The 27,533-nt window shown below is 42.1% G+C and overlaps 2 protein-coding genes and 1 long non-coding RNA gene across 11 annotated transcripts in view; 1 reads left to right on the top strand and 2 right to left on the bottom strand.

The window, feature by feature from the left end:
- Positions 1–14,331, bottom strand: part of LOC116984554 (golgin subfamily B member 1-like) — an 83,515-nt gene extending 69,184 nt beyond the window's left edge. For 5 of the 9 annotated variants that reach the window (XM_033038745.1, XM_033038740.1, XM_033038743.1 and 2 more), the window contains exons 1-5: positions 14,107–14,330; positions 6,380–6,445; positions 5,401–5,544; positions 1,869–1,997; positions 526–639 (exon numbers count right to left, since the gene is read on the bottom strand). In XM_033038745.1, the coding sequence (XP_032894636.1) occupies positions 526–639; positions 1,869–1,997; positions 5,401–5,544; positions 6,380–6,427 (435 nt within the window). In that variant the 5' untranslated portion in view covers positions 6,428–6,445; positions 14,107–14,330. Of the gene's footprint in view, positions 1–525; positions 640–1,868; positions 1,998–5,400; positions 5,545–6,379; positions 6,446–8,805; positions 9,022–14,106 lie in introns of those variants that run through there. The other 4 variants (XM_033038742.1, XM_033038744.1, XM_033038737.1 and 1 more) reach the window with 2 other exon arrangements.
- Positions 9,225–18,073, top strand: LOC116984556. The gene is made up of 3 exons (XR_004415064.1): positions 9,225–9,237; positions 17,894–17,897; positions 17,970–18,073. It is a non-coding gene; the product is annotated as an uncharacterized LOC116984556 (long non-coding RNA).
- A 2,819-nt stretch (positions 18,074–20,892) lies between these two features.
- On the bottom strand, positions 20,893–27,172 carry LOC116984555. Its single transcript, XM_033038746.1, has 5 exons — positions 27,066–27,172; positions 25,488–25,550; positions 24,399–24,459; positions 23,029–23,202; positions 20,893–21,736 (listed from the first exon to the last, which is right to left on the bottom strand). The coding sequence occupies exons 2-5, from the start codon at positions 25,523–25,525 to the stop codon at positions 21,407–21,409; spliced, it is 603 nt and encodes a 200-aa protein (XP_032894637.1). The 5' UTR covers positions 25,526–25,550; positions 27,066–27,172; the 3' UTR covers positions 20,893–21,406.
- Positions 27,173–27,533: the final 361 nt, after the last annotated feature.

A 27,533-nucleotide genomic window follows, 5' to 3' on the forward strand; every position in this document is an offset into this window, starting at 1 on the left:
GCAGATACAATAACAGCATTTCAAAAACACATGGACCGTTATATGGATAGGAAAGGTTTCCAGGGATATGGACCAAACATGGACATATGGCGCTAGCTCAGATGGAGCATTCTGGTTGCAATGGATGAGTTGGGCCAAATTGCCTGTTTCTGTGCTGTATGACTCTAGGACTTCATATCTCACAATCCCCTCAGTCTCATGACTGTCGGAAAACTTAAAAATGTTATATTTGGTTCCCTCAACCAATTAAATGATATCTATTATGAATTGCTGGGGGCCCAAGCACTGACCCTGCGATATCCCACAACTAACTCTCACTGCCTGCTACGCTAAAAATGAGCCATTCATTTCTACTCTTTGTTTCGTTTGTTAAATCAATTTTCAATCCATAACTGTGTATTAGCCCAAATCGTATGTACACTAATCTCTTATGTGAATCTCAAGCAGTGGCTTTCAGAAAAATCAAGCGTAGTTATCTGAAAATACCAACACAACAAACTGAGATAACTGAAATGAAAATCTTACCTTATTTTTTAACTCTGAATCTTTGTTGTCAACCTGCGACTCCAACTCCTCGATCTTTTTCCTCAACATCAAGATTTTACCGCGATTAGCCATTTGGTCACCATTAGTGGATTGCTGCAAAGAAGTCATACAAATGGTAAAACTATCCGGTCTCATTGTAATAATACATATTCATTCTTGACTATTTACTGGGGACTTCTATGAAATACTGTATAAAGCACAATATCTATATCACATTTTTTTTCCCCCACATATCACAATTAAACCTAGAATAAGGTCAAATGTAAACACTCATACAACTCTTTGTTTAAGCCATTGGTCACGCTCCACTGCTCTTTTATAAAGAACTATTCCACTGGTCTCACACATGGCAGCACAGTGGCGCAGCTGTCGGGCTGCTGTCCCACAGTGCCAAAGATCTGATTTGGATCCTGACCTTGGGTCCTGCCTGAGTGGAGTTTACACATTCTCTCTGGGACCGCGTGGGTTACCTCAGGGTATTCCCGTTTCCTCTACATCCCAAATTCCCTTTGTAAACTGCCCCTAGTTTGTAGGAAGTGGATGTGAAAGTGGGATAACATAGAACTAGTGTGAATGGATGTTGGCGTGGTCTCGGTGGCCCTGCAGGCCTGTTTCAATGCTGTACCTCTGAACTAAACAAAAATTGCTCTTCCCCCATTGCTCCTCAATACGCTTTCATTAAGTTTCTGCTGGATCTACTTCCAGTACCTTTTCATTTGGAACATTCCCAAATCAAGCATGCGATGTATAAAAAATAATTATTTATATTGCTTCCATTTTCTTCATCAGTCATCTTTAAATCTGTGTCCCCTCTGCCACAGAGAGAGTTTCTCCATCGAAACAATTTTTCCCAATATAAATTCAATTGTGGGGGCAAGTCCTCCAAAATGCAAGGATCACAATATAAGCACTCCATGGAATCCTACATTCTTGCAGTACACCAAGTCACCATTCAGCACTTTGCGACAAGTCTTTTAGAGATATCCTATTTTGTTCTTTCCTCATAGCCGTATAACTGTTTTATTTTCAATTACATATCCTTTTCCCTAAAGTTATAATTCAATCTGATTCTTCCACCCTTTCAGGCAGCGCACAAGAAAATAAAATCTCATACCTACTTTTGTTATATACGCTGGCTGTATCCCAAAAATGTTACCATACAATTTATATAAACTATAACTTGGATTAAACTTTGGAGCGAACACGTTTCAAGCAATGATATTCAACACAGAATTTTCAATGCATGCTGTCAATCATGTTTTGCCTCAATGAATTACTGGGATTAGTTAGTAGATAGTGGTAGCATGAAGAAAATGACATACCTTGTGCTTCCCAGCAGAATCACCATGCTGGTTCTTCATGTCTTCCAGCTGAGTTGAAAGTGAGGTGATCTTTGCCTTACTCTGCAGCTTCATTTTGGAAATCTTTGCTTCAAAGGCATCTTTGTCCTCCTGCAGCAAAATAATTGTGTTGCAATTTGAACAAGTGGAAGTTTCTACTTTGTTTCAAACGCTAATGTTACTGAGAAACAATTTGGATTAATATTTTCTCAAGACTGGCTGATGTCTGACAAGCAAGATTGAGACTAAGATGCCAATTGACGAGATGAAATTAAATGGCAGAACAGACGTAGGGGTTGAGGGATTGTGCCTACATCAACCTTCAGGCCATAAGGTCTGCTGTGTGAAAAAGTTAAGCCTCAGCTTAGCCTCACCCTTATGTTTCTATTAATTATTTTAAATCTATGCCCTTTGGTTTTTCAAGGCTCGTTTAGTTTAATGTTGTCACTTGTACCAACCGAGGTGCAGTGAAAAGCTTTTGTCTGAGTGCCATGCAGTCAAAGACTATACATGATTACAATCAAGCCGTCCACAGTGTACAGATAAAGGGTACAACATATAATGTAATCCGGGGATGAATAGTCTTATCGTATCGTATAATTATTTTCTCATGGGTCCTCAATTTCACATGCCTCTTGTCTCCTTTCATCATGTGCTCCAAAGGAAACAATCCTAATACAGTGGCTTGCAAAAGTATTCATACCCCTTGAACTTTTCCACATTTTGTCACGTTACAACCACAAACTTAAATGTATTTTATTGGGATTTTATGTGATAGACCAACACAAAGTGGCGCATAATTGTGAAGTGGAAGGAAAATGATACATGGTTTTCAAATTTGTTTATAAATAAAAAACTGAAAAGTGTGGCGTGCAAAAGTGTTCAGCCCCCTTTACTCTGATACCCCTAAATAAAATCCAGTGCAACCAATTGCCTTCAGAAGTCACCTAATTAGTAAATAGAGTCCACTTGTGTGTAATCTAATGTCAGCATAAATACAGCTGTTCTGTGAAGGCCTCAGGGGTTTGTTAGAGAACATATGTGAACAAACAGCATCATGAAGCCCAAGGAACACACCAGACAGGTCAGGGATAAAGTTGTGGAGAAGTATAAAGCAGGGTTAGGTTATAAAAAAACATCCCAAGCTTTGAACATCTCACGAGTCAGGGATAAAGTTGTGGAGAAGTATAAAGCAGGGTTAGGTTATAAAAAAATATCCCAAGCTTTGAACATCTCACGGAGCAGTGTTCAATCCATCATCCGAAAATGGAAAGAGTATGGCACAACTGCAAACCTACCAAGACATGGCCGTCCACCTAAACTGACAGGCTGGGCAAGGAGAGCATTGATCAGAGAAGCAGCCAAGAGGCCCATAGTAACTCTGGAGGAGCTGCAGAGATCCACTGCTCAGGTGGGAGAATCTGTCCACAGGACAACTATTAGTCGTGCACTCTACAAATCGGGCCTTTATGGAAGAGTGGCAAGAAGAAAGCCATTGTTGAAAAAAAGCCATAAGAAGTCCCGTTTGCAGTTTGCCACAAGCCATGTGGGGGACACAGCAAACATGTGGAGGAAGGTGCTCTGGTCAGATGAGACCAAAATTGAAGTTTTTGGCCTAAATGCAAAACGCTATGTGTGGCGGAAAACTAACACTGCACATCACCCTGAACACACCATCCCCACTGTGAAACATGGTGGTGGCAGCATCATGCTGTGGGGATGCTTTTCTTCAGCAGGGACAGGGAAGCTGGTCAGAGTTGATGGGAAGATGGATGGAGCCAAATACAGGGCAATCTTGGAAGAAAACCTGTTAGAGTCTGCAAAAGAGGTTCACCTTCCAGCAGGACAACGATCCTAAACATACAGCCAGAGCTACAATGGAATGGTTTAGATCAAAGCATATTCAGGTGTTAGAATGGCCCAGTCAAAGTCCAGACCTAAATCCAATTGAGAATCTCTGGCAAGACTTGAAAATTGCTGTTCACAGACGCTCTCCATCCAATCTGACTGAGCTTGAGCTATTTTGCAAAGAAGAATGGGCAAAAATTTCAGTCTCTAGATGTACAAAGCTGGTAGAGACATACCCCAAAAGACTTGCAGCTGTAATTGCAGCGAAAGGTGGTTCTACAAAGTATTGACTCAGGGGGCCTGAATACTTTTGCACGCCACACTTTTCAGTTTTTTATTTGTAAAAAAATTTGAAAACCATGTATCATTTTCCTTCCACTTCACAATTATGCGCCACTTTGTGTTGGTCTATCACATAAAATCCCAATAAAATACATTTACGTTTGTGGTTGTAACGTGACAAAATGTGGAAAAGTTCAAGGGGTATGAATACTTTTGCAAGCCACTGTATACACAGTAGTTCCTCAAATCTACAATTTAAAGCTACAAGTTAAAGCTTTTCATTGTACCTCATTACATGTGACAATTAACTAAACTAAAATCTCATCCTCATCTGCATCTTCTCCTGTACAATTTCATGTTTGCTATTATATAATAACCGGAACAGGAAGCACTCCTCGACAATTTGAACAATTTTCTGGCATCATTCCTTTGGCAAGGGAAGACTGAAAGCATTGAGTCAGAACCTCAGCTGTTCCCACCCTTGCTTCTTTTAATTGGCTGGGAAACATTTCTGCCAGACCTGATGATTTGTCCAACTTCAGAGATGCCAACTTCACAAAATTAATGCAGTAATCCAGACATGGCTGCAATTGCACTGCAAATTTAGCAAACCTCACAGCCTGTATTTGGAATCAAGCCCCAAAATGATTCAGTAGCAAAACAAACTCTCTCATGGTCAAGGATCAAGGAATCATTACTGGATTTAAACAGAAAACAATGACTTCCTCTGGGTATCTAAAATTTGTTTGCAGCCAATGTTGCTTATAAGGGACCTTTGTTGTTCAATTAACATTGGAATGTCATAAACCATGTAACTAATTTGAAAAAAGCTAATATGTGATAATGTACTAATGTGCTGGATTAACAACTTGAAGGGTGTTACTTTTGGGGTAAATACTGGAAAAGTCACCCTGGAAAACACATTTCTTTCTCTAAAATATGCCAAAATAAAATATTTCACAACCTCCTGAGACACCAAACACAATTTAATTTAACATTTCATTTGAAAGTTGGCACTTTAAGTTCACTCAGTATTGTACTGGAAGCATCAGGTGTGACTTTCTGCTTAAATCGTTTGAGTAGGACTTTTAAATAACTTTTTGCAGTCTATTTTGAAGTACAACCTTCTAAACCAGATATGGCCATCCTTTCAATTTCCTTTAAAAGACCTGACAAACAACGTTAAACGGTTTAACAATAGTCTTTGCTTTAGAAAATAAGAAGTATCGTAAATTTTTATTGTTAAAAAGAAAACTTGCATTGTTTTGGACTAAATTTTCAGTCTTTAAAGTGAAATCCAACTGCAGAAATGCAAACATAAAGTACACAGATCACTGTAATAGCTCAGTGAGGGTAAAAAACGTTCAACTGGAATTAATGTTACCTTAAGCTGTTGATCCCTCATGTGAAGCTGGGTATCTTTCTCCCGAATTAGGTCTTTGAGCTGCAATACCAGTTGTTCATTCTGAGCCAGTTGCTCAGTTAAATCAGTCATTGATTTACCCGCATTCTTTGGGCAGCTTAGTGCCTGCAGAATAATTGGTCACTATTAATAACTGCATCATAGTGAATCGGACTTTAGAGAAAACAGTATTGAAATATTCAGTGACTTGAGAAGTGCATTCATGTGGAATGCATGGAAGCCAATGTTTTTTTTATTGCAAGGCCACTGCTGCAAAATTCAGTCACTCTGGAGACCCAACGTAATTGGCCTCGTGTATTTTAACATGCTCAAAGGCTCTCATTTTGAGGGGGGGGGGGAATAGGATAGACAGACACAATGTGCTGGATTAACTCAGCAGGTCATGTGGTATCTCTGTAAAAAAAAGGATGGTTGATGTTTCGGGTCAGGAGCCTTTTTCAAATTTGCCGTGGTCTTTTCTTGCTTCCAGATCCACCCCCTACAATCAGTCTAAAGAAGGGTCCCAACCTGAAGCTTCACCCATCCCTTTTCACCCAAGCCACTGAGTTAGTTTAGTTTAGTTCAGAGATACTAAACTGTGTGTAAGTAGTGAAACAATCACATTGCACAAATAAACATTTCTCGACCTCAAAATGCACAACCCATCTAATAAAAATTAGTAATGCCAATGACAAATAATAAAACCAGAAATTCAATTTGAAATGGCTAAAATTTACCAGAGGCAAAATATAACAGACAAATTAAGTTAAGCACAGGAAAAGCATTTTCAGTGAAATATTTTTCAAATTGAAATCATAAGCAAGTGATTGTAGTGAATTGTTATATGATTATTGTAGTCCACACATTATTTTATATAAGGAAAAACAAAATTCCAAAATATATCATGAATCATCCTTTTGTAAATACAAATGCAACAACAGGAAATTACAAAAATACTTACCCCCTCCGACTCAAGGGGCGGTTCATTTCCAGAATACCACCTCCACATGCTTCTATTTTAATGTGCCTGCAAATTAACCAAAATAATAATTAAATTGAATTGCTACAGAGCAGACAAGCAGAGAAGATTAGTTTAACCTGGCATCATCCTTGGCACGGACATTGTGGGCCAAAGGGCCTGTTCCTGTGCTGTCCTGTTCTACGGGCTATGTCCTGGAGTTTCAGTTTTGTTTGTTGTCACGTGTACCGAGGTACAGTGAAAAGCTTTTGTTGCGTGCTGACCAGTCAGTAGAAGGACAATACACGATTACAATCGATCCATTTACAGCACAAGGTAAACCCAGCAAAGTCTGATCAAGGTACACAAAATTGCTGGAGGAACTCAGCGGGTGCAGCAGCATCTATGGAGCGAAGGAAATAGGCGACGTTTCGGGCCGAAACCCTTCTTCAGACTGAAGAAGGGTTTCGGCCCGAAACGTCGCCTATTTCCTTCGCTCCATAGATGCTGCTGCACCCGCTGAGTTCCTCCAGCAATTTTGTGTACCTTCGATATTCCAGCATCTGCAGTTCCCTTTTGAACACAAAGTCTGATCAAGGATAGTCCGAGGGTCATCAACGAGGTAGATAAGAGTTCAGCACTAATGATGCGAATGATGAGATTAGCAAATGCCAGAGGGGTCCAATTGAAAGTGACACCCAATGCAAAGCAGATCAGTGGCAGATAATAGAGACATTAAAGTGAATGGAGAGGAGGAATTTCTTTAGTCAGAGGGTGGTGAATCTGTCTAATTCATTGCCACAGAAGGATGTGGAGGCCAAATCAAGGGCGGAGATTGATAGATTCTTGATTAGTGCGGGTGTCAGGGTTATGGGGAGAAGGCCAGAGAATGGGGTTGAGAGGGAAAGATAGATCAGCCATGCTTGAATGGCGGAGTAGACTTCATAAATGATCGGAGCAGAATTTGGCCATTCGGCCCATCGTCGGAGTAGGCAGATTAGACTTGAGTAGCCTAATGACCTAATTCTGCTCTTACACATGAGAGTTGCTTGTAAGGAGGCTCACAAGGCTAAGAAATAGGTTCTTTTTTGTGGTTTATATGAATGATTTAGATTTAGTGTACAGGTTAGGATTAAAAAGTTTGCAGATGACACAAGTGAGAAAACGCGGACAAATTAATGATCAATTGTGCATGAAAGTCACCCCCATTAAGAGATATGATCTCTCAGAAAAGAGGGGGAGAGGAGATTTATGAGGATGTTGCGAGGTTTGGAGAATGTTATTGACTCCGTCATTAGGGGTGGTTCTGTCTGGTTCGGTTTTGGCTGAATGAATAATTAATAAAATAACTTGCTCAGGCAGATTTTAAGTAAATGGTTAAAGGATTAAAAGGGGATTAATAAGAATTTATTTACACCCTGCTTGTGATGAGGTGTGGAACTTGCTACCCAGAAGAATAGTCGTATCAGAAACCATCTACCTATGGAAAAACAATGGACAAGGCTACAGTTGCAGAATCATACAGCACAGAAAGAGACTCGTCAGCCCACAAAAGCCCATGCTAACCAAGAAGCACCCACAGTGTTAACAGATACAACAGCTCTTTTGTGCCCATCATAGACATGATGGGTCAAATGGATCCTTGCCATTCTGTAAATCTGTTCCAAAAATTGTAACTACCATATCTTTATTTAAGGGTGGCAGCTGGGCTCTAAAATTCAGGTAGTTCCAATGTGTTCGATGATCATACATCTAAATTCCTTAAAACCCAATAAGCAGAGCAGGATTAAGGGCTCAAAGATACCTCAATAATGCTCAATAATGGAGAGTTGCAATAATGGACAAATTAGGATGCAATGCAATACACAAAATATTTCTGCGACAGTGGATACATGGAACTTGAGACCTCAATTGTTTTGGAAGCAGGGTCAAATTTCAGTTGACTTTTGGTCATCAAACATGTACATGGTTTCACTTTGATGAAAGTAGCTTTCAATGAACACATAATATGAACACATAGTTTTAGTACTCTCATGGGTAATATTTTTCTACCCAATAGAAAGCCAGCCTCGTACAAAACAAAATGTTTAAAATAGGAAATATCCTGAGCACGCTAGATGCAACAATGGAAATAAAACTGAGGCAACTGAAAAGTATAACATGTATTGATCACAGACAAAGGAGGTGCCATTTAAATTCCCTCCCGCAGTGGATGATGAATCTCTGGATTTTTCTATCCTGGATGATTGTGGAGGTTAGATCACTTGAGGTATTCAAACACAAGGCAGGTCAATCAAAATCGTGTTATCAATTAGGTTCACTTAATATAAATAATATTCACAAAATCACATTACATCCAATTCACATTATGGAAATAACCATTGCAGCAGAACACCCTTTATCAAATCATACACAAACATTCAAATTACCTTAACTTCACAGATTACATCACCTCACAAAATGGTGCAAAAACAGCAAATTAAAAGTTAAGACACAGATTAAAATTGCACCTCAATGTAATTAGTTTAACATCATATTCCATAACTGTGCCACAGTTGATCAGCTTATTTACAACGACTGCTGCTAAAACTGGCTCTACTTGTGAAGAAAGTTTGCCATCCTGCAGTGCACAAAAGTAGAACACAGCTTGATATCCAATTGCAACTTGAACCTTATAGCACCTCCTACCAGCTGTTAGTTAATTCTACAAGTATGGCCAAAGTTATATATAGATTTCCTTTGCCGATATTGAACTTATCTGCATTTCCTCCCGTTTCCATTTCCTCGTGCAAGGACACAAACAAATTGCTTTTTACATGAGCACTTTCCATTTTTCAGCATTCCAATAATTTTGAATTATTGTCACTGCTAGGATACAGGAAAACACACCAGCTGATTTGGACATGGCAAAGTACCCCCAATAACCAGATAAAATATTCTGGTGAAGTTGGTTCCTGTTTAAGTATTAGGCATCAAAAATCCCTGGTATTCATCAAATAGTACCACTGAACGTAAGAGGACAGATGAGGCCTCTAGTTCATCCAGAATTGGCACCTCCGACAGTGTGGCACTTCCTTATCACTGGACTGGCAATTCTCGCAGGTTATGTGTCTATAAACTGACTCAAAAGCAAATCCTGTTCTATTCTCAAAGTGACTAAAACCCAAAAGAAAGGAATTGATGGATTTTGCACTCTTAAAATGAGCAGCACAATGGCACAGCCGGTAGAGCTATTACCTCACAGCACCAGAGACCTAGGTTCGATACAGACATTGGGTGCTGTGAAGTTTGATTGACTGTGTGGGTTTCCTCCGGGTGTTCCGGTTTCCTCCCACATCCCAAAGACGTGCATGTTTTTAGGTTACCGTAATTGGCCTCCATAAAATTGGCACTAATGTGTAGTGAGTGTTTGAAAAAGGGGAATAACATAGCCTGTTTAAGGACATAAGACAATAAAACATGCTTGACAATAAAACACTTTTGAACCAGTATGAATGTCGAGACCAAAGATGGATCATGAGCAAGGCAATGCTGGTCTGCGTCAGCGTATAAGAGGTCTGCTGTCATCCATTACAATCATTCCACTCTTAAATCTTTATTTACCCTTCACCTGTACACTGTGGATGGTTTGATTGCTATCATGTATAGGGTGATTTCACGAAAGGTCACTGGAGCGTAGATCCGCACCCACGTGACCGAAAATTTTAACTGGGGGACATGCGTCACTTCCGGTACATGTTAGTGAATGGGAAAACACGCACTTTCACACCCGTTAAAAACATCGAAAACGGCCAGGTTTTGAGCTGCAATTTACTGAGCCAGTCGGGGTGACCGTGAGGCACAGCTACCTAAATTTACAGTAAAAAAAAAAGATAGAAACTAAGGTAAATACAAGAGGGAGCTGAAGGGGCAAAAAAAGCGGAAGTTGTTAGCGGACATTTTTCGTGGAGATTTAAAGATCCAAAATATCGGGAATTATCGCGTTTGCTCGCTGCATTTCATCAAAAGTAAGGCATTATTGGCTTTGTTATCTTTATTCATTTGTTAGATGAAAAGTATTAAAAGTTAGAAATCCTTCAGTAAAATTGCAAAATCGCCCATTGTTCTCGGGTGGGTTTTAACATGCAAAATGAACACGCTTCTGAAGCTACATTCACCATTTAAATATCCGTGAATCATAAATGCGTCTTGAAATAAATTTTACTCAGATGCAAGCTAAGGAATGGTATAATTGTCAAATTAACAGCTGACAATTATACCATTCCTTAGCTTGCATCTGAGTAAAATTTATTTCAAGACGCATTTATGATTCACGGATATTTAAATGGTGAATGTAGCTTCAGAAGCGTGTTCATTTTGCATGTTAAAACCCACCCGAGAACCATGGGCGATTTTGCAATTTTACTGAAGGATTTCTAACTTTTAATACTTTTCATCTAACAAATGAATAAAGATAACAAAGCCAATAATGCCTTACTTTTGATGAAATGCAGCGAGCAAACGCGATAATTCACGATATTTTGGATCTTTAAATCTCCACGAAAAATGTCCGCTAACAACTTCCGCTTTTTTTGCCCCTTCAGCTCCCTCTTGTATTTACCTTAGTTTCTATCTTTTTTTTTTACTGTAAATTTAGGTAGCTGTGCCTCACGGTCACCCCGACTGGCTCAGTAAATTGCAGCTCAAAACCTGGCCGTTTTCGATGTTTTTAACGGGTGTGAAAGTGCGTGTTTTCCCATTCACTAACATGTACCGGAAGTGACGCTTGTCCCCCAGTTAAAATTTTCGGTCACGTGGGTGCGGAACTACGCTCCAGTGACCTTTCGTGAAATCACGCTATAGGCCTTCCTTTGGCTGGATAGCATGCAAATTCAAGCTTTTCATATGACAATGAACAACTAAACTAAAACGGGTGATCGATGGTCACCATAGAATCACTGGTCCGAAGCACCTGATTCATGTTGTATCTCTAAACTAAATTAAAATCGCTTCTAACCAAGAGCTTGTGAAATTCCTTAGTTTCTTTGCTTATGCGATGAAAGTCACATGGAAAACATATGTAATTTTGTGCACACAAGTCTCCACTATAAAATGTCCTGAAACATTTGGCTTCCCGCACTCATACAGATATACAGGAGTGAACATCTTATGTAAATTATCAGCACTATACAAGTTAAGTGGAACGGAAAATTACAATACCTGCATCAATTTTCCAAACAATAACTGCGTATACTCCAAATATCACTATTTATTAAAAATATTTGATGATCTTTCCCCAAACTTACAATTATCAGTTTGAATTTATCCTCCTGATAGCCACATACTTGCACAAGGTTGGCACATGGGTAGAGCAAGTAATTAGAAAAACACAAAGAAGACTATTGTTTACTGCGAGAGGAATTGATTACAAAGGCACGCAGATTACCTTTTAGTTTCTTTGGGTATTGGTCACCTGAAATATTTTTTACAGGAAATGTCTCATAATTTAGAAATGTTAAGAATGACACAAAGCTGGGTGGCAGTGTGAACTGTGAGGAGGATACTATGAGAATGCAGGGTGACTTGGACAGGTTGGGTGAATGGGCAGGTGCAGTTTAATGTGGATAAATGTGAGGTTATTCACTTTGGTAGCAAAAACAGGAAGGCAGATTATTATCTAAATGGTGTCAAGTTGGGAAAAGAGGAAGCATAACAGGATCTGGGGGGTCCTTGTTTAGCTGCCAATGAAAGTATGCAGTCAGGTACAGCAGGCAGTGAAGAAAGCGGATGGCATGTTGGCCTTCACAACAAAAGGAATTGAGTATAGGAGCAAAGAGGTCCTTCTGCAGTTGTACAGGGCCCTAGTGAGACCACACCTGGAGTATTATGCACAGTTTTGGTCCCCTAATTTGAGAAAGGACATTCTTGCTATTGAGGGAGTGCAGCGTAGGTTTACAAGGTTAATTCCCGGGATGGCGGGACTGTCATATCCTGCGAGAACGGTGTGGCTGGGCTTGTATACTCTGGAGTTTAGAAGGATGAAAGGGTATCTTATTGAAACATATAAGATTAAGGGTGTGGACACGCTAGAGGCAGGAAACATGTTCCCGATGTTGGGGGAGTCCAGAACCAGGGGCCACAGGTTAAGAATAAGAGGTAAGCCATTTGGAATGGAGACGTGGAAACACCTTTTCACACAGAGAGTTGTGAGTCTGTGGAATTCTCTGCCTCAGAGGGCGTTGGTGGGCGGTTCACTGGATTCTTTCAAGGGAGCGCAAGAAACGGCTCTTAAAGATAGCGGAGTCAGGTGATATGGGGAGAAGGCAGGAACGGGGTACTGATTGAGGATGATCAGCCATGATCACAATGAATGGTGGTGCTGGCCCGAAGGGCAGAATGACCTACTCATGCACGTATTGTCTCAGTGGGATAGACAGCATCTCTGGAGGGAAGGAATGGGTGACGTTTCAGGTCGAGACCCTTCTTCACACTGATATCAAGAGTCAAGAGTGTTTTATTGTCATATGTCCCAGATAGAACAATGAAATTCTTACTTGTAGCACAACAAAATATGTAAACAGAGTACATAACGGGAGAAGATAAAAAAAGTTCAGTGTGTGTATACACATGCACACACTCAATAAATAGCTAATATAGTGCAACAATAATAATAGTCTGTTGCAGTTCAGAACTTATTTGTTGTTGTGTTCAATAGCCTGATGGCTGTAGGGAAGAGGCTGTTCCTGAACCTGGACGTTAGTTTTCTAGCTCCTGTACCTTCTTCCCGATGGCAATGGTGAAATGAGTGTGTGGCCAGGATGGTGTTGGCTGCCTTTTTGAGGCAGAGACTTCGATAGATCCCTTCGATGGTGGGGAGGTCAAAGCCGGTGATGGACTGGGCAGCGGTCACAACATTTTGCAGTCTTTCCGCTCCTGGACGTTCAAGTTGCCCAACCGCACTCCTGGACATTCATGTTGCCGAATATATATATATATATATCAAAGAAAGCATTTTTTTGCGTTTATTGTATTGTTTTCAGAGCACTATGTTCACATATTCTGTCGTGCTGCTGCAAATAAGAATGCCACTATTCTGTCTGGGACATATGACAATAAAACACTCTTGAAGGCAAGATGAACGGTGAACTGTGATTTTCTCTTTCAAGCAGTAGTCTAGCCAGTTGCAATATTTTCACCATTTCCTAGCTTTGTTTTCCACTCCTAATAATTAGTAAGAAAAGCATGCCAGAGAACATTAAGACAATGGTTTGCACCTAGCATCACGGTGAAATAAGTGCAAGGAATCTGCTGAAAGACACTGGAAGCTGGCTTAACTCAGCAGGAACTACAGAATCGAAACGTCGCCTATTTCCTTCGCTCCATAGATGCTGCTGCACCCGCTGAGTTTCCCCAGCAATTTTGTGTACCTTCGATATTCCAGCATCTGCAGTTCCTTTTTGAACAGGAACTACAGCATCTCTGGAGAGAAGGAATGGGTGACAGTTTCGGGCCAAGACCCTTCTTCAGACCAAAGCTCCTCTGGTATCTTTGCTTCAGACTGCTAATTGCACTGATGGAATCTCAGCAATGTTGCTTTGCAGGTACTCCTACTCCTACTCCTGCGCCTGCGAAGCACCCCCTCCCCCACAGGCGGAACTGTACTGCGCCTGCGCAGAATCGCCCAGACCGACAGGTGGAGCGGTACTGCGCCTGCGCACGTGGCCGCGCCACACCTCTGCAGCCTGACCTACCTGGATGCTGCCCGACGGTGTTGAGAGCCGAGCCCGGCCCGGCCTGACGGAGGCCGCGGAGGGTGGATCTGCGTGGCGGAGGTTAGAGTCAGTGCGTCACATGCTGCAGGCGGCGAGGCAGACGGCGCTCCCCCTGTGGTGCGGTCGCCCGTGAAGCTGCGGGAAGACCAAGACCAAGACCAAGACTGTCCCGCTCCGACCCTGCCGCCGCCAAACCGCCGCCGCCGCCGTCACCACGTGACCCAGCGCGCTCTCGGCCCGTCTCACGCACGGCGACGTGGGCGTGCGCCAGGCGCAATGTGAAACGGCGGCCAGAGGGAGGCGCTGTTGCTGCATGTCAAGAGTATTTCATTGTCATATGTCCCAGATCTAGCAATGAAACATAGACAATAATAATAATAATGGATGGGATTTATATAGCGCCTTTCTAATACTCAAGGCGCTTTACATCGCATTATTCATTCACTCCTCAGTCACACTCGGTGGTGGTAAGCTACTTCAGTAGCCACAGCTGCTCTGGGGCAGACTGACGGAAGCGTGGCTGCCATTCTGCGCCTACGGCCCCTCCGACCACCACCAATCACTCACACACATTCACACACAGGCAAAGGTGGGTGAAGTGTCTTGCCCAAGGACACAACGACAGTATGCACTCCAAGCGGGATTCGAACCGGCCACCTTCCGGTCGCCAGCCGAACACTTAGCCCATTGTGCCATCTGTCGTCCACAATAGGTGCAGGAGTAGGCCATTCGGCCCTTCGAGCCTGCACCGCCATTCAATATGATCATGGCTGATCATCCAACTCAGTATCCTGTACCTGCCTTCTCTCCATACCCCCTGATCCCTTTAGCCACAAGGGCCACATCTAACTCCCTCTGAAATATAGCCAATGAACTGGCCTCAACTACCTTCTGTGGCAGAGAATTCCAGCGATTCACCACTCTCTGTGTGAAAAATGTTTTCCTCATCTCGGTCCTAAAAGATTTCCCCCTTATCCTTAAACTGTGACCCAGTGAAACGGCTACCAGAGGGAGGCGCTGTTGCAGCATGTCAAGAGCAAAGATGATAGTTTTGTCATATTGCACTTAGCATCACGGTGAAATAAGTGTAAGGAATCTGCTGAAAGACACTAGAAGCTGCCTTAACTCAGCAAGACATGCAGCATCTCTGGAGAGAAGGAATGGGTGACAGATTCGGGTGATTGTTATGACATTGTCATATGTCCCAGATCGAGCAATGAAATTCTTACTTGGAAGTCACACAGCATGCAAACAGGCCCTTCAGCCCAACTTGCCCATACCGACCAACATGTCCCAGCTACCTAGTCCCACCTGATTGCACTTAATCCATATCCCCCCCAAACCTGTCCTATCCAAGTACCTGTATAATTGTTTCTGAATCTTTCCGAAAGTCTATGCCTTAACTACCCCCTCTGGTAGCTCGTTCCATATCCCCACCACCCTTTGTGTGAAAAAGGTATCCCTTAGATTCCTTCTAATTCCTTTCCCCTTCACCGTAAACCTATGTCCTCTGGTCCCCTATTCCCCTACTCTGGGCAAGAGATACTGTGCATACGCCCGAAGATAGACACAGAATGCCGGAGTAACTCAGCGGGACAGGCAGCATCTCTGATCAGTCTGAAAAGGATGATCAGCGATGATCATATTGAATGGCGGTGCAGGCTCGAAGGGCCGAATGGCCTACTCCTGCACCTATTTTCTATGTTTCTATGAAGAAGGGTCTCGACACGAAACGTTACCCATTCCTTCTCTCCAGAGATGCTGCCTGTCCCGCTGAGTTACTCCAGCAATTTGTGTCTTTCTTCGATTTAAACAGCATCTGCAGTTCTTCCCTACACACTGCATCTGCACGATCTATTCCTCTCATAATTTTATACCCATCAGCACAATAGAATATGTGTATATATAGCACTCAGTAATATAAAAAAATTAGAAAAAAAAGTTATATATCGATATTACTAAAAGTCTGATCTTGACCACTTCCTGTTGTTCTGTATATTGATTTTAGAAAAAACGCTGCCACTTACGGATGTGATTTTTGGCCATCTTACTCAGAGTACACCTCCGCTGTGCAGGACAAAAGGATTTTTCCCATCGATTAAATATAAAATAGTTATTAGTGTTAAAAAAATGTTGAGATTCTCTCTCCTGAAGGCCACGCCCCTTCCCGAGGGACTATAAAACCCAGAAGTGTTGAGTGCCTCAGTCGGTCTCTGTAAGATGGGGGAGCAAGAGGGTCATGTCTCTCAGCCTGAGCTGTGAATAACACTGAACACATGTCTACTAAACTGTGAGTGGTTTTACTGACCTGTCAGTGTCCTTAATGTGGTTTGAAAATATAGTTTGGAAATGCTAAAGCTGTGTTGAGCCCCAGTCGCCTCGATGCTGCAGTTGGACTCCTGGACCGCGGGAGAAGAACAAAGGGAAGACTTTTGCCTTCCATCACAGTGAGGAGGTGTTGGAGATTCACTGTGATGGATGTTTGTGTTAAGAGTGTGTCTTGGTTTTTTTTTTGTCATGTCTGCAGGAATGAAATTTTGTTCAAACCTTGTCAATAAAAGGCATTCTATTCTATTCTATTCTGCATATGCATGACAAACATAATGATGTTCAAAATACAAAGTCCTGGAGTAGCTCAGCCATGTCTGGAGGACATGGGTGGGTAACATTTCGGGACACTACTTCAAACTGGGAAACAAGGAACTGCAGATGCTGGAATCTTGTGTAAAATGCAAAGTGCTTGAGGAACTCAGTAAGTCAGGCAACATCTGTGGAAACGTGAAGCGATTTTAGTCCTTCAGACTCTTCAGTCTTTGTCTCTCTGTAATCGTTAGCAACCCAGTCAAAATTTTATCCCACCCCCCACACTCCCGCGCATCAAGTTATTGGTAATGGCATTGGCTTATTGACGGAGATACAGTAGAAAGCTTTTGTTTGCCTGTTATCCAATCAATCAGATAATATCAAGGTTCACGATCATTTATTGTCACGTGTACCAATTAAGGTAAAGTGATATTCAATTTATCATACAGCCATATTAAAAAACAGTTAACATAAACATCCACCACAGCGGATTCCCCACATTCCTCACTGTGATGGAAGGCAATAAAGTCTAATCTTCTTGCTTCTTTATTCTCCCGCGCTCGGGGTAGTCGAACCATCCGCAGTCGGGACGATCAAAACTCCCGCAGCCGGCGATCGAAGCTCCCGCATCGGGGCTATTGAAACTCCTGCGTCAGAGCGTTCGAAGCTCCTGCGGCTTGGAGCTCCCGAAGTCGGTCCCTAACCAGGGACTGCAAGCTCCACGGTGTTAAAATCCGCAGGCTCCCGCGGCTTGGAGCTCTGAGGTCTATCCCCTACAGAGACCGCAAGTTCCATGATGTTAAAGTCCACAGGCTCCTGTGGTTGGAGCTCACAAAATCTATCTCCAGCAGAGGCCACCAGGTCCTCGACGTTAGGCCGCAGTGTGAACGGAGATACGATACCAAAAAAAATCGCATCTCAGTCGAGGTAAGAGATTTAAAAAAAGTTTCCCCACCCCACAAAAAACAAGCTAAAAAACACTAAAACATACATTTAACACATACTATAAACAACAAAGAAGGAATGGACGAGACAGATTGTTGGCGAGGCAGCCATTGCTGGCGCCACCCGGTGGATATTATATGTAAAATAGTACATTGTAGATGAATGCAATGAAACCATACACAAGTACAACAGACTGATGAAGAGAAATTGCCAGTGTGCAGAATATAGTTTTTTTCAGCAAGGTGGCGTAACAGTTCCATAGAACTGGCTAATATCTTATGAGGTATGTTGAGAGGACCTGTACTATACCTTAGATAGACACAAAATGCTGGAGTAACTTAGCAGGACAGGCAGTATCTCTGGAGTGAAGGGATGGGTTACATTTCGGGTAGGTACTCTTCTTCAGTACTACACCCCAGTTTGGGAAAGAACTGTTTTAGCAATTGGTGTACAGTTATAAGAGAGAATCATAGTACCTATCCGGAATTTACTTGTTTCAAAACACTGATAAAAGTCAGAAGCAGTTACGTATCTTTGTGACCTTGCGAAACTTCCTCAATTATTTCCTAAAGCTCCTTTCTATCAATGCCCTTGTAATTTTATTCATGTTTCTGGAGGACACCTCCTTACATTTGATGATTCCTCTTAAAACCAGATTCAAATCCGTGACATAACATAAATAACCGACTGTTTCCCCATATCTTTGACGTACTTTAAAAAAAAAAGTAGGGTCTGAAGAAGGGTTTTCGACCAGAAACGTTGTCTATTTCCTTCGCTCCATAGATGCTGCCTCACCCGCTGAGTTTCTCCAGCATTTTTGCCTACCTTTAAAAAAAAAAGACTTGTTCGTTTTGTTGACGAGAACGAGCGATTCCGAAATCTCTCGGTAAGCGCTTTGTGTATCTTATCGAGCATCCAGGTGGCATTATCCATGCTGTCTGACACTTCATAGTTGTTTGCCATTCAAAAGAACTGATTCAATCCGTGCAGGGACAGCGGTAACGAGGGCTCTTTCGGCAACAGACCATGTCCATTTCCTACTTGATGCTTACCCTTCTCTGTGTCTCCACCAGGGCGCTGTCTCTGGCCATGGTGCTGAAACCTAGTCCTTCTTGTGCCTGCGACTCGCCAAGGTTCACAATTGAATCCATCTTTCGCCGCCTCCTGCTCCTCGAAGTCAGTCCCACCACGCGTTTCAAATCAGGATAATTTGTTTCAAAGTTTAATCATAGCTGGGCATTATTTAGTCCACGGCACCTCCGGATACAATTGAATCGTTTTCTCCAGAAACCATAGTTGTATTACGGATATCCTGTCTTTCAATACAAAAAGTGGTTGAAATGTTTGTTTCACTCATTACCAGCAGCCGCAATGTTGCAGCGACTGTGCTTTCCACTTATAAAGCGTTTGGCCGTATAAAGTGCCGTGGGATTCCCAGCGGATGCGAGAGGCGTCGTTTAAATGTGTCATGTGGAGGACTCTGTTCTTACAAAAACTATCCTAGTGTTTCCTAACCAGAAGCCTTGGATGAACCAGGAAATCCGCATTCTTCTGAGGAGCAGATCCCGTGCATTCAGAACTGGTGACACAGAGGTTTATAAGAAGTCCAGATAGGACCTTGACAAGGCCATCAAAAAGGACAAAAGGGACTTTAGCTCCACTGAACACTGATGTGCCTTCCCGAGCCCCCATACGCCCTGATGGTATTACAGTCACAGTTACAGAGGCCAATGTCAAAAGATCCTTCAGGGGGGTGAACCCTCGGAAAGTGTCTGGACCTGATGGTATACCCGGTTGAGTTCTCAATACCTGTGCAGCCCAACTGGCTGGAGTTTTTGCAGACATTTTCCACCTCTCATTACTGAGGTCTGAGGTTCCCGCCTTCTTTAAGAGGGCATCAATAATACCGGTGCCCAAGAAGAGTAAGGTGAAGTGTGTTAACGAATATCGACCAGTGTCACTAATGTACGTGATGATGAAGTGCTTTGAGAGGTTGGTTATGGTGCATGTCAACTCCTACCTCAACAAGAACCTCGACCCACTACAGTTTGCTTACTGTCACAACAGGTCAATGGAAGATACCATCTCACTGGCTCTCCACTCTGCATTGGACCACTTGAACAATAAAGACATTTACGTCAGGCTGTTGTTTATAGACTACAGCTCGGCGTTCAATACCATCATCCCCTCAAAGCTGGTTACCAAGCTCATGGAAATGGGTCTCTGCGCATCCCTCTGCAATTGGATCCTCGACTTCCTCAACCACAAACCACAGTCTGTTTGAATTGGCAGAAACGCTTCTTGCTCATTAACAATCAGTACGGGAGCACCTCAAGGCTGGGTACTCAGCCCCCTGCTCTACTCACTCTATACTCATGCTGTATAGCCAGACACAGTGCAAACTCCATCTTCATGTTCACCGATGACACCACCGTTGTTGGACGAATTACAGATGGTGACGAGACAGAGTATAGAAATTAGATTGACTGATTGACCAAATGGTGCCAGCACAACAAGCTGGCTCTCAATGTCAGTAAAACCAATTAACTGGTTGTAACTTTGGAAGAGGAAGGATGAAAGAATCCTGTTTATATCAACAGGACGATGGTGGAGAGTGTCAAAAACTTCAAATTCCTGGCCATGCATATTTCCGAAGATCTTTTCCACTGACCTCCCCACCATCAAAGTGACCTAAAGGAGGCCCTGCCTCAAAAAGAACAGCCAGTGTCATCAACGACCCACACCACCCTGGCCACACTCTCATTTCACTGATGAAGATATAGGACATTTCCTTTGGTCACTCCATCCCTCCCCGACCTTCTTTGTTATCTAAAACAAATGTGTTGCTCTCTTTCCCTGTTCTGGTAAAGTGTTCCATATCTGAAACATTATGCTTACTTTAGTTTAGAGATGCAGCGTGAAAACAGGGCTTGCGACCCACCGAGTCCGCACAGACCAGCGACCCCAGCATGTTAACACTGTCCTACACATACTAGTGACAATTTTACATTTACAGCAAGCCAATTAACTTACAAACCTGTATGTTTTTGGAGTGTGGAAGGAAACTGAAGATCTCAGGGAAAACCCACGCAGTTCACGGGAGACCATATAAACTCTGTACCAACAAGCACCCGTAGTCAGGATCAAACCCGGGTCACTAGCACTGTAAGGCTGTAGCTTTAACACTGCGCCACCGTGCTGCCCATTATGCTGAAAATTGCAGCAAAGCCAAATCAATTTTAAGTCAATATTTTATCAATTCAAATTGTACTGCTGTCTAGATCAGATTGCATGAACATTGAACTTATTCTGCTATTTGAAATCTAAATAAAACTAAAATACAGAATTATTAATATACCTATATTAATTTAGGTATATGTTCCAATCTACAACCCCGTTTATTCCATACATTTTAAACAACATTAAGTAATTGTTGAATCATACAATCATGGAAAGGCTACAGTGCACAGAAAGAGGCCATTCAGCCCATCATGTTGTCTATTCACCAAAGTGACAGTTCATTAATAAACAGAACATTGAAGTATTAGAAATATGAAATAAAAACAAAAAATGCTGGGAAATATTTAGCTCATGGAGAGGGGAAAACATAACCTTTTAGACTGATGACCCTTCTTCAGAATTTAAATAGTCATTAAAACTCACTCCTTTTCCAAAGTAGAATATTCAAAAGTAAGGAGGCTGCTCATTCACTTAATTTCTCAACAGATCCATTGTGGTAGATGTAACGCCATCAGGCAAATCTTTGTTGTAAGGCAAAGGTATCACAAGCAATGTACTTAGAGGCATTTACTAAAGGTAACACACTTGTGTTCTTCAATGTCGTGCACACTAAACCTTTATGGTATCTATTTATTACACAGTTGCTTCTTTTCTTGGGTTTACTGTTGGGGTCTCCTGTTCTGAGGCTCCCAAGTGACTCCAATCCAGAGATCCAGGTAAGGTCCTCAGAGATATGCTGATTGTTTTTTGATAGAATTGCACTCTTGTCCAGAATGGAAAGCTGTCTCAGGCTACCAAGCTTTCGAGGGAATCCACCAACTGATCTGGAAATGGGAGATTTCTGTCCGCAGAAGAAAAAACTATAAGCACATGTTTTTTCTACAATGCATTTATGATCATTACTAATTGCTCATTCGCTTTGTGTCAAGAGACATATCACATGTAAAATTCTGTTACATCAGAAGAGCCAGACACATTTTGCAAACTGCGCATATGAATGTATTCCCTGTAACTTATTAATGCTTCCATCTCTTGTGGCTTAAATCTTTTAGTTCATGGAAAATGTTATATATATGATTATTGAGGCCACAGTGACCCAACAAGTGAAACTACCCATGTTAAATCATAATTTGCTCAATCACTGTGATAGGAAAAACAAGGACGAAATAGTGAGTATATATATATATATACTCACTATTTCGTCCTTGTTTTTCCTATCACAGTGATTGAGCAAATTATGATTTAACATGGGTAGTTTCACTTGTTGGGTCACTGTGGCCTCAATAATCATAGAAGATCATTAGCTCTCCATTGGAGGTTAGAATCAGACCACAGTAAAACTCTGATAATCCATTATCCACCCATTCAGAAACACTGATGTTTTGGTATGTAACTCATTAGGCAATGCTCTATTCTGACCCACTGTAGCCCCAGTTCCAGCACTCCCTTTCACTTACTTCCTTCCGCTCATATTGGTCATGGTTTCTGCACTCTCTTCTACTCCTCGGGCCCCCATTTCTTGTTGAAGCTGAAACTCTCTATTCCAGGCAGCATTCTCATGAATCTCCTCTGCACCCTCTCTAAAGCATCCATACCCTTCCGGTAATTGGGTGACCAGAACTGCACATAGTACTCCAAATGCGTCGTAACCAAAGTCAAATAGAGCTGCCTCATGACTTCCTGACTCTTATACTCAATGCCCGAGCAATGAAGGCAAGACCACCATGAGCCTTCTTTACCACCCTATCTATTTATGCTGCCACCGCTTCAGTGAGCTATGAACTTGGTCTCCAAGATCCCTCTGTACATCAATGCTGTTAAGGGTCTTGTCATTAACTGTCCAGTTTCTCCTTACGCTCAACCTCCCAAAGTGCAACATCTCCCAATTCCTCAGATTTAACTCCATTGGTCAGATTAAACTCCATTTCTATTCAAGAATCAGGAAGCAAAGGGGAAGAAGAAATACACAAAGAACAACAAGCATTTCAATAGATTAGGAGCATCCTAAACTCCATATCTGGTCCTAATGTGGCTCTTTACTTGAACCCAGAAAACTTCACTATTCCTTCAAAGTTGAATGCATCAGTGATCTATATCATTATTAGCACATTGTATTGCAAATGACACACATACATTTTTCTGAGAAGAATGGTTCTCGGCATACCAATGCCCAGTCCACCTTGTCAGGAGACTTTCATCAGCCGGGCAACTCCTTGTGGAAGAAACCTTATTCAGCCTTTCAACTGGGGTTTCTGTTGATAATTTAACAATTCGTAAAGGCTCGAAGTAAACATTTCCTTGAAATCCCTTCAAAGTCACATGAAAAAAAGTAGAGTAATATAGACAATTAATTCCAAGTGCTAGTTTATTCGTCTTTAACTCAACTAAATCTTATGTCAATTTATTTTATCCCCCAAGGCAACTTAGAGAATGGATTAAAATTCTCATTTTCCTAATCCCTGAAGGGTGTACTTATGTTACTTGTTTAAGTGTTTGTGAAAAGTTTGTTGGAGCAACAGTCAGCCTAAACCCCCCCCCCCCCCCCACCCAGCCTGATGTCATCTGCTGCCGGCCCTGATTCGGTTTGGTCTTTTTTTGCTTCACTCTACACTCAGTCTGAAGAAGGGTCCCGACCCGAAACTCCACCTATCCATTTGATCTAGAGTTGCTGCTTGAGTTACCCGCTGAGTTACTCTAGCATTTTATGCCTATCTTTGGTATAAACCGGCATCTGCACTTCATTTTTATTAAATGCAGTACCATCTTCATTGACTTTTAACTGTACTTTTAATGCTATTCCTTTGCCAATTGTAAGTGAATCAAGGTGAACCATTTTTAATGTTCAGGTAGACTATCGGCCTCCCTCCTGGCGAAAGGATCAGGATGGCTGGAATTCATTTGTTTGGCAGACAAAGTTATTTCTTATTTATGCAATCTTTGCAGAGGCACCAAACCCTCTGGATGGCAGCAAAGTAATTTGGCTGGTAATACACTTTGTATTTCCCGTCAATCAGCGGCAACTTGTTCCAAGTGAGACACTGTCATTACAAACATGCTTTCGAATAAACTACTATTTCATATATTTTGACATTTTGCATATAATGAATTTTAAAGATCTTAAGTATGTTTACTTATTGTCTAGTGTGGTTCAACATATCATTGTCACACATTAAAACGACCCACACAAAATTGGGATGAATCACTCTTACTGAAGTGAAGTGAAGTGTTTCACTTTCTGAGTCCCACCGCAGTCATCTTTAAATTCACCGTCAAGGGGATTATCATTAAAAGGATTCAAAGAGAACTGGGTGATTAATTAAGCGAAGAATGTAAAGAACTCGTATTGCTTGGAGCATTGCTTCATCCCAGAAACAAGATTAGATAGCATAACTGATTAGATCCACCTTACTCTTTAAATTTTCAGGAAGTGATTGTGAAAAATTAGATTTTGTAATGAGAAAAGCTGCAGTATGCAGCTCTCATAGATTCCGACTCACATTTACCGGATTCTGTGTCATTGCCGGAGGAAACTCCATAACTCTTTGACAGTGTAGCTCCAGTTTTCTGCACATTAAATTAACTGTGTTAGTTCATCTTAAACTCAGTATTAAGCAAAAGTCGAAACGTTTAACCACTCATATCTGAAGATTAAAAATTGCACAGTAATATTATTTTCAAAAATTGTGTTTTTTGGGCTAGTTTACTATCCAGTAATGGGTTTTCTTAGCTCGACGAAAAATGATGTAAAACATAAATTATACATGAATTACAAGCCTTAAGACACAAATTATATTACAGTATAAGTAAATGAGCCTGATAAACTAATCTACTACGGTGACACAAAAGATCGTAGTTGCTGGAATGTGGAGTAAAAGATAATGTGTTAGAGGAACTTAGTGACACTAGCGATTTATGTTTAAGAAACATTTAGACAAATACATGGATAGGACAGATTTAGAGGGAAATCGGCCAAAAGCAGTAGGTGGGATTAGTATAGATGGGACATGATGGCTGGTGTGGGCAAGTTGGTCCGAAGGGCCTGTATCCACACTGAGACTATGACTCTTTGATTCTAAGCACCATTGGTGGAGGCAAAGGCATGGTTGGCATTTTACATCAAGAGCCTGCTTTAGAACTAAGAATGACAAGGGAAGATGGCTGGTGTACAGGAGTGAGAGGGAGGGTTTAGGCAGAGGCTGGAAGGTGATAAGGTTGATGGGGGAGGGGGAATATTAAGACAGAGGCTTGTAACTGATAGGTGGAAACATAAGAAATAAAATAACTCGTCAGATGGAGGTGGAGGAGAGAAAGTAGATATTTATTCCTTTATTTTGTTTGTTTATTGTTTTATTATTGTAAAGTGTACTGAGATACAGTGAAAAAAAAACTTTGTATGAGATCCACGCAAATTATATCAAATATAAATACAATCAACGTGGTGCAAGCAAGAAAAAGATATCAAATTCAGAACATGGTGTTACTGCTGCAGAGAAAGTACAGATAAAAAAAGTTCAAAGGCTTCAGTGAGGTAGATTGGGAGATCGGGAATACATCCTTAGCATATTGATGGCATAAGTTAAATTTCTACTCACGCTGGTTGGTGAGTGGGTATTTTGTTGATCGTCAGCATCACAGTAAATATGTTGTCAAACAATCTGTAAGACATTTTTAAAGCCCTTAGAAAGTTGCATAATTGGATTTCCCACATGCAGAAGTTGTTCTGTTACAATGAAAAACATTGCACCAAGACAAGCCTTGTTTCCTCCACTAAAATCATTTATTCCTCCTTCCTGTGAAAGTTAAGCATCAGGGATAAATAATTGCAGCCCAGGGCCTGTCCCATTTTCACGACCTCTGCCGAGTTTGCCCTTGACTCGTACTCGTAGCATGACCGTCACGAGGTCGTAGAGGTAGGTCGGGTTGAAGACAGAGCACACATTAGTGGCCACAAAAACCTGTCCGTCCGGACCAGCAACAGGGACCCTACGACTGCACACAATCACAATTCGTGGAAGGTCGAGGAGCAATGCGAGGCCGAGGAGGTTGGAGAGTAACATACACACTGAAGGAAACCGACGTGGAAACTGACAGCCGAGCACTGACTTGGCAATCAAACCCATGATTGCTTCCAACAGCTAGAAGGAAAAAAAACTTCCATTACTCCCACTATTGGAACACTTAGAACATTTACATAAACTCGCATTATTTAGTTTAGTTTAGAGATACAGCGTGGAAACAGGCTCTTCGGCCCACTGAGTCTGCCCCAACCATCATTACCTGTAGGTACACAAAAATGCTGGAGAAACTCAGCGGGTGCAGCAGCATCTATGGAGCGAAGGAAATAGGCGACGTTTCGGGCCGAAACCCTTCTTCAGACTAGTACACTAGTTCTGCCCTACACAGGAGAGACAATTTATAGAGGCCAGTTAGCCCACAAACCTGCACGTCTTTGGAATGTGGGAGGAAACCTGAGCACCGGGAGAAAACCCATACGGTGACAGGGAGAACTTACAAACCCCGTGCAGCCAGACAGATAGCATTACACTGTCCAAATATACTAATTAATATCTCCTCAGAGCTCAATGCTGGAAACACTCAGCAGGTCAGGTGGATAGCTGACGGAGACACAAGAGGCTGCAGATGCTGGAATCTTGAGCTAAACACAAAGTGCTGGAGGAACTCAGCGGGTCAGGCAGCATCCGTGGAGGGAATGGGCACACGACGTGTCGGGTTGGTATTCTTCTTCAGAGTCGCCTGTCTATTCCCTCCCCACAGATGCTTCTTGACCCGTTGAGTTCCAGATACAGTAGCTGATGGGTCTGGGTCCCGTTAACTGTTTCCCTCTCCACATATGCTGCCCGACCTGGTGCGCGCTTCCAACGACTTCTGTTTTAGCCAGAAACAAGTTTTGCGAATGCCTCAAACGTGAGAGCGACAATCGTACTCAGACGGAACATTCCAATTGCCCTCATTCAATTTGCCAAATCGTTTATTTTTATATTAAGGCTACACAGAACAAAGATATCCCTTTGAAAAACTCGCACGGCCAAGGCCTGTGTATAGTCTCAACTTGTACCCCGGCTTCAGGAAGCACATTTCGTCGCAATTCCCCCAAACCGTCCGCTCAGAGGTACTGAGGATTGGCAAGGAGCATATTTGGAAGTCGTTACCCGCTTGATTCACTGCGAACGGTCTTCCTTGCACGCCCGGAGAACTCGTATTCTGCTCTTGCAACAGCTATTCGCTTGAACGGGTTCCTTAGCAACAGTTCCGTGTTTCGGAGGCGAACCTAAACCCGGCAACTTCCCGGTGTCAACTTGCGTGTTGCACTATGCCCCGACCATTGACATCACCTTCAGAGTGATTGACATCACCTTCACAGCGATTGACATCACCTTCACTGAAAACCCATGTCTAAACAATCGGTGATCGAGTTGAAAAGACCCATTCAACGATATTTCAGTTACCGCCATCTCTCCTCGTTTCTCAGTACAGTATTAACTATGACAGGTCTACAACTAAATTGTATAAACAGCCGAACGTGGATCGTTGTGTTATGCAGACACGAGGAACTGCAGACGCTGGAATCTAGATCAAAACACGAAGTGCTGGAGCAACTCAGCATCTGTGGAGGGAAT

Source organism: Amblyraja radiata, chromosome 20, assembly GCF_010909765.2.
Source record: "Amblyraja radiata isolate CabotCenter1 chromosome 20, sAmbRad1.1.pri, whole genome shotgun sequence".
NCBI lineage: Eukaryota > Metazoa > Chordata > Chondrichthyes > Rajiformes > Rajidae > Amblyraja > Amblyraja radiata.